The sequence below is a fragment of the Muntiacus reevesi genome, chromosome 2 (genome assembly GCF_963930625.1).
Source record: "Muntiacus reevesi chromosome 2, mMunRee1.1, whole genome shotgun sequence".
Lineage (NCBI taxonomy): Eukaryota > Metazoa > Chordata > Mammalia > Artiodactyla > Cervidae > Muntiacus > Muntiacus reevesi.
This window is the reverse complement of record NC_089250.1, coordinates 118,422,405-118,430,141: the sequence shown is the minus strand read 5'-3', so window position 1 is coordinate 118,430,141 and position 7,737 is coordinate 118,422,405. Positions and strand designations below refer to the sequence as shown.

Genomic DNA, 7,737 nt, shown 5'->3' with positions numbered 1-7,737 from the left:
AAAGCCCAGAATGAAATGAAAGAAACAGGAAAGGAGTTTACTCTTATGTTCAGAACAAGATGATGAACTAGATGAGATGGTGGGTCCTTAAGCTCCAGGAGACAGAGAGCATGTGGTCTTCATGTCTGCACACCCAGCAGCTCGCACAGGGATGGCACAAATAACACAGGGCACCAAAACTACTTAAACTCAATCAACTTCTTTCTTTGCTTTGGGGGAAGAAAAACATTTTCAGAATGAAAAATGTGGAAAAAAACAACGGGAAACAAAAATGACTGCACTTGACAAAGATTAAAAGGGAAAATTTTTGAGTTAACCTAAGAGAATACTTGCTCACACCACCGAGAGCCTTAAAGCTGACACAGGTGTCTTACCATGTGGTAAATGCCACTGTCCCATTTATTACTAATAAAATTTCATTCACTCCTTTTCTGGCATTTATGTAACCATTTTGGGTTTACAATGTGACATATCACTGCAGCAACTTCTAATATCCTATATATAATGTCTATCACATAAAGCTAAATTGGAAAATAAAATAAATTATTATTTATTTATTTATTTATTTGTTGCTTTTACTCAGTGAGGGCTGGGAGTGTGTGAAATAATACAGTTTGAAAAAAAAAAAAATCAACCAAACGAACATTTTAGATCTTTGTGGAAAAAAGGTATGAGAAAAAGTACATTGTGGATGTCAATGTTGAGAAAGACAAGAACATTTTTATAATTATGAACTTTATTTTTATTTACTATGCCAACATTTTCAGGAAAGAGACTTTACATCCAGTTTTTATAATTCATTTTACAAGCAAATTCTAATATACAGTATTTACTCTGAACTGGTTTTTTAAGTCAACGGGAAAAACAATACTGCAGATAGTAGAGATTGTGGTGTTCTGTTTTTAGTCAGCAGTGATTAAGAGATTTTAAATTCTTAGGGTCAGTTTTACTTTGTTGTGGTGATGCTCTACCAAGGAGAAAGTGGGTAGCTTTCCCCCACTAAGGTTAAAACATATGATGTATCTTTACTTAACAGCATAGTTGTAGATTGGTGCTCACCATCATAATCATTTATCCAAACATACTCTTTCAAATTGCTGCAGCAGAAAAATCGAAGGGAGGTGTGAAAAGAAAGATTTAAAATATAATTCGGGCATCAGAATCAAGTAAAATAGCAAGGCCATCATCCCCAAGGAAAAACATCAGGTATTTGTATACAGCTATAATTATTAATGTTTAAATGTATGGATAAGCATGCAAACATAACTACCCCAACTAATTCAAAAACATGAAAACTTAAGATTGAGAGTAAACGGAACTCTGCTGCAGTCTTATTGCTCCATTGCAAGCATGTTCGGTGACTCCAAATTACATCCTCAGTGCCCCAGAGACCAGGAAACCATCATGACAACTCCGCTGAGAAAGGATGAGTGCATCTGTGTGTCTGTTGTACCATCTACGCTACAGGAAGATTTAGAAGTGACAGCTATAGGGGGACTGTGTTCTCCTTGATGCGTCTGAGTAAAATACTTAACGGGACAATGAGACATTCAAAGAACTTAGTGATTCAATGGAAAAAGTGACATGCTTAGAATACAATTGTGAAAGGCTGTACTTCAAACAGCAACAATTATAGAGAAATTCATTTCAACAAAGAAAGCCACACCCAATAGGAGGCATTTCAATACTTCAGGCACAACTCCAAGCAATTAAGCTCATTTAAAGTGCAAATCTGATAGTTTCTCTCATATTCAGATTTTTACTTGTTAAAATACTTAGTAAGGTTCTCTAATATCTATATAAATACAATGAACAGTAGTTGTATGCCTGAAAACATTGCACAAATTAAAATGAGACTCCTAAAGAAAAAAGCTAGAGGGTCTCAGTTATTAGAAGCATTCTAAATTATATTAACTATATAATTCTTTAGTGCCTTTAAAATCATCTGCAGCTGTACTGATTAACTCCTTAGGCCAAGCTGTCTTTAAGGAATTTGATATGCATCCCATTAACAGCCAAATATATAATTCCACATACTCTTATTTTCTTTTTCACAAATGTGAAACTAACACCCATAAAAACTTCCTCCTCAGGATTATAAATTCATACACTGCAACCATCTTCACCAAAATCACAAGAACCAAGGAAAAAAGTGATTTGAGTTCCTATGGAGAAGTATTTGGCACAGAGTTGACTTACAGAAGCACTATAGAGAGATCAAGCCAAATCTGAGACAGTGATTTCTGATTATTCAGGTGAGCTACTGCCCCACCTCATTTTTGACTTAACATTTACTAAGGAGCAGACTAGCATAATATTCTTGCAGTTTTTAAAGAAAACTGCAGGCAAATACTTTGTTGTTTCGTGCAAGCATCCTAGATTTTTTTCTCTTAAATATAATAGTATGCTTCAAAATTATATTGATGAGCCTTTTGCCAAGATTAAGGCTCAACAAAGGTGCACAGAAATTGAACTGATGGATTAATATTTCTGCAATTTCATCAGGAATAAAAAACAGACCAGGAAAAGGATTAGAATAAACATACTGCAGGAGTAAACATTTTAATACACAAAGACATTACCCTCAGACTAGGGGATTAAAGTAAATATTTAAAAATTTTTTCCCTAAAGATAAAGGTAACATTTCTCAAGAGTTTGGTTCAATTTCCAAATAAACCATAACCTATTAATCAGTATGTTCTACTTTAGGGAAACACCTCATTTGTACTATCTGAGAACGTATTCTTTCTTCCTCAAAATGAAAGACCACACGTACCCACTTACAGCTTCAGCTATGACTGCTTGCTCTATGAAGTAAAAAAAGAGCCTTCCTGATATACCTAATCACTTAGCATAGTAACAATACCTGCATTATGTGAAAACTTTCTAAACTCCAGTGCTTCTCTGGCAGAAGTGCTGTCGGATGAGAGCCTGATTCGAGATTTGGGTGGCTCATCTATTACCAAGTTCAAGAAGGGCTGGTATCTGGTGAAGTGGCAAACCCACTAAAATGGTTCCCTGACAGGGAAGGGATGACTGCGTCAAATGGCAGTAAACACCTCTTTTCAAATTTCCACTAGAGCTCTTGCTGTGTTGTTTCTCTAAAATGGGGCAATGTACATTTTATAAAGGGATCCTTAGAAATTTGAGTGACTAACTTTTTGGCCATGATCCCTTTTGGTAAATTTTCGGTCAGCTGATCACAACAAAAATTGATTTTGTAAATACTGTCTGTCTGAAAGACATTAATCCTAACAAAAGCAGCAGCAGATGAACGGCCTAGAGACACCATGGTTTGGGAGAACAGGAGGGCACATTGACTGAACCACCTGACGAGCGGTCAGCAGCATGATTAGGTTAACGCGTATGGTCCCTTGGCAGTTCCACAGCTGCCTTCCTAGCACATTAAAATAAATAAGCATATTGCCATTGAAATATCTTTTAATATGTTTTAATAAAACACAATTTCCCCTTTCCAATTTTAGTTTTCTTCCCAAATCTACTTTTCAAGAAACTGTCATTCAAATACACACCAACATAAAAGGAAAACCTGGCAAACTCAGAAGAACACAACTATTATGAATTCTAGTTTTCTCAAGATAGTCTTACTTAAATTTATAATTATACTCAAAATATTTTAACTCGTTTTGCTATACAAAATAGTTTTAAATCCCCATGTATGAGACATTTATATCCCATCAAAGTCCTGTGCAAACATTTCAAGTCCATTATTCCAGTCTTCGGATATTAGCAGAAAGTCAATAAATATAAATATTACAATAAAGACTTAATTTAAAATATATACTGTGGAACCTCAAAACAGCTAGCATGGATCCATAAGCCTATAGGATTCAAAATGGAATTACCAGCAAAACTCTAGCACCAACATATGTTACAAATGAATATATCTTTAGGTCAGGTTTCAAGATGTATCTTCACTCAAGCCTTCCAAAATTTATCCAGTAATAAAAACAAATACAAATTATGTGTGAATCTCTGTGTGTGTGTGTTTAACAAGATGTTAAAGCAACACATAATTGGTTTATATATGTAATATGAAGCACTTCAGCCAGGGGAATTTGTCTGGTAAATAAATAAATACTGAGACTATAACAAGGAAAAATAAAACTTACATTTACTTTCCATTAAAAGCCTGATCTCCTTTATTCATCACAGAGCTTTTGCATAGACCTTTAAAATATACAAATCACTGGCCAGCACTCTGCTTACAGACTATCATCTTTCATTATCACCAAATCTTTAGTTAAAATAATAACCATATTCACGGAGGGACAAGTGGAAAAGGGTGAGGCTCTGAGAACCACAATTAATACAGACCTTAAAAGGACTACATCAGCAAGAAAAATTTGTTGCCTGCTAAGTAGAATATTATGAATTTTCTGATGTGCAGAGGAATGGATGACATGATTAGAGCCTTCTGTAGACCTCTGAATGAGTAAACAAACTTTCGTGTTTACCTGAGACAAATATGCTCAAATGGTATGTACTTCAACCAGGATATAAAACGGAAGAGCCAAACCAGTAGAAGCTTCCATGTTTTAATTTTAAGATTTGCAAGCTTTCAATGGAACCTCCATCATGGTAGCAAACTGCACACATAAAGCTATTATGGAACAGATTGTTTTTTTAAAAAAAACAAATTGGCAGGTGATGGCCATGCACTTAATGTATCTTTGGTTTAGGAAGACGAGAGTATTGATTAGAAGCCAAACAATCCCCAGAATTCAAATTGTCATTAGGATTCTGCATGATTTCTTTTCTTCTTATTAGTGGCCTTGGGATGCTTGTCTTGGCCTGGAAGTTTTGAGGCTCTAGTCGGGGGCTGCTTATGTGTTTTTGTTTGTAAGAGCCAGAAGGGGGGCGGAGCTTAGACGCTTTTGGATTTGGATTACTTGCAAGATTTGTTTGACTAGATGTTGGCTGGAGTTTTGCGGAATTACAATGTGTGATTATTGGTGATTTCTTATAAGTGGGAGTCCTATTTGGAGATGTTTCAGGAACTGGAGGAGATACCAAAGAATTCAAGATGGGTGGCTTAAAAAGCTGTGAGGACTTGGGCTGAGATGTGTAGCCCTCTGGAGAAGACTGATTTCTTCCAACTCTCTTAGCCTGGTCATCTGTACTTGACTGGGGAAGTGTCTGAAGAGAAGTGGGCACAAACTGCATGTCACTGATTTGATTATTTGCCAGATGATAAGGCTCTTGAGCATTCAAGGTCGTGTTCAAGTTTGCTTCAGAAGGCGTACTCTTCACCACATCCTTAGTGAATTCCGGGTTTGAAGAAAAAGGCTGGTCTTCCAAACCACTGCTGCTTTCTTGTTGCGAGCCGTGTGTAAAGCTTTCATCTGGAGGTACAACACCCTGATGTGTGCCCTGGACTGTGCACTCACTGTGGGCCTCGGTATGTTGCGGCTTTGCTAGTTTTCCCTGGGTGTGGTCTGTGGGTCTGGGAAGGCTGCTGGAAGGCTGTAGTACTTGAGGCTATTAAAATTAAAAACAACATTAGCAACAATTCATTTTAGAAACACCACCCAGAATTAATATGTTCCAATTAGGCTGTGCTGGCACTTATTATGTTTTAATATGAGAAGCATGTAGGGTTTTTTAATTAAAAAATAAGCTGTAATATTCAAGTAATTTATGAGATACATATGAGTGATGATGCAAACAAAAAATGGTATAAGCAGTAAACACTAAACAAGATCCAAAATCAAACAGGATAAAAGAAAAATATTAAAGTACTGGTTTATTGAAGAAAAAAGATTCCTATCTTGATTCAATAATTATTTAAAACTTTATATATAAAGAGAGCTTGACAGAATGATTTCTATATAGTCATTTGGTTTAATCTCTATAAAACATTCAGACAGTAACTAAGAATTACAGAATATTACCCATTTTAAAGTTTTTTTTAAAAAGGAAAGCTGTATTCCACTTCAAATCACTTTATTAGAAGTATTAATTTAAAAGTGTCAGGTGCTGTAGCTCTAAACTTTGAGAATTAAAATTACCAGCAGATAAACACAATTTAGAATGAAGATTATATTCTAAGTTGATATGAGATCACTTACACAAAAATAGGTCAATGTCTTAAGCTAATGTTAAGTTACTTTTAACATTCCTACTGAAGTTTTGGAATTTAAGGCTTTCACAGCTCATTCGTTCTGTCTCACTGCCATTTGAGGGATCAACTAAGGCTCTGTTATGGCTGATAAGTGAAAAATGGATTTACCCTCCACAGGAATAAATGTCCATTAATAAATTAAAAATAGTCAGCTTTTTTGGATGATGTCTGAGTAAAACAGATTTCAAGTTGCCTGTAACCTGAACTAAAGCTCAGAAGCCTACAATAGAAAAGTTCTTAAGGCTGACATGCCTTGCACACACTCCTCTGGAGCCCACGGCACGATTATATTCTATACAAATCAAGGGAAACATACAATTTCTATTACTTTTGGGCAGTCAGTAAAGAAAATATGACTTTCAAAGTTATCTTTCTATGGCCCAAATAGGTAAAGTATATGGGGCAAAGTCTATTGGTCCTATCATGATACAGGGATGGTTGCTATAGATGTTTTAAATGCACACACATACATACACACTCCCACACATTCTTTTTTTAAAATGTCTGACATGTCACGCACTGTAGTAGGTACAGGAAAATATGAACCTGAACACAATGCTGTTCCTGTGGTTGAGAGGCCTCATGAGAAAGAGTCAGGTAAACAAAAGATGAGACCGTGTCTCAAGCATAACAACATGTAGAAGCAAAACATATGCCTGATTAGAGAGGTCACAGAAGGCATCCAAGAAATACCAACATCTGAACTGAGTTTTAAGAAGAGCAGGAGTGTGCCAGTCAGGGTAGAGGGCCAGAACACATGAAATACAAAGGCAAAAAAAGAACATGATATGTTCTAGCAACTTCAAATTGTTAGACTGAATTGGCAAGCACAGTGCTGGTGAGAAGGTGTGGGCAAGGGCCAGCTCATAAAGGAACTCACATCAGGCTGAGTAGTTTTGACTCTGTACAGTAGGTGATGGGAGACATTGAGGAATTTTAAGCAAAGGAATTGTAAGACCCAATGTCATTACAATGTCATTCTGGTGGAATCAATGAGGAAGGTAACAGAAGGGGATGAGATTGTCAAGCAGAATACCCAGACAGTATGCCACTGCTAATACCCAGGTGAATTATTAATATATGGGTTTTAAGTTAGGATATTAGTGTAAAAAAAAAAAAAGGGAAAGGACTGAAAAAGATTTTGAAGGTGAAACAGAGAAGTTTAAGGTGAGTTCCAGGTTTCTGGCTTTGAAGATGAATGACAGGATACTGCCCTGTATCCAGAAACAAAAGACCTCTGGGTAAGCTGCCCACCAGCCCTTTCATTGCATAGCCTCAGCAGCCCACGAGACTCAGAGGGCAGGAGGAATTCCCCCTACTCCTGGGGGATCTCAGGAAACTCCCTATAGTCACAAATAAGTAGAGTTTTAGTACTCCAGCCTTATAATTTACAGAAAAGCGGGTTGCTAAAGTTTAAAAATGGAGACCCATTCCTAGACTGAAAGAGCTCAGTGCCTCTCACTGAACTCAGCAACTTCAAATCTTACTTTAGTCATTGAATACATACACTTCAACGCACTATTCTGAGAATTCTCAAATGCAACGGCTACAGTCGTTAAGGTCAACAGTGCCAGCAATACACACTACCAAGT

General features: G+C 36.5%; 1 protein-coding gene across 4 annotated transcripts in view; it reads right to left on the bottom strand.

Annotated features, from left to right (window-relative positions):
- Positions 1-718: 718 nt before the first annotated feature.
- Positions 719-7,737, bottom strand: part of CCSER2 (coiled-coil serine rich protein 2) — a 166,993-nt gene continuing 159,974 nt past the window's right edge. For 2 of the 4 annotated variants that reach the window (XM_065922727.1, XM_065922730.1), the window contains one exon: positions 719-5,502. In XM_065922727.1, coding sequence (XP_065778799.1) covers positions 4,684-5,502 — 819 coding nt within the window. In that variant the 3' untranslated portion in view covers positions 719-4,683. The remainder of the gene's footprint in view (positions 5,503-7,737) is intronic. The other 2 variants (XM_065922728.1, XM_065922729.1) reach the window with 1 other exon arrangement.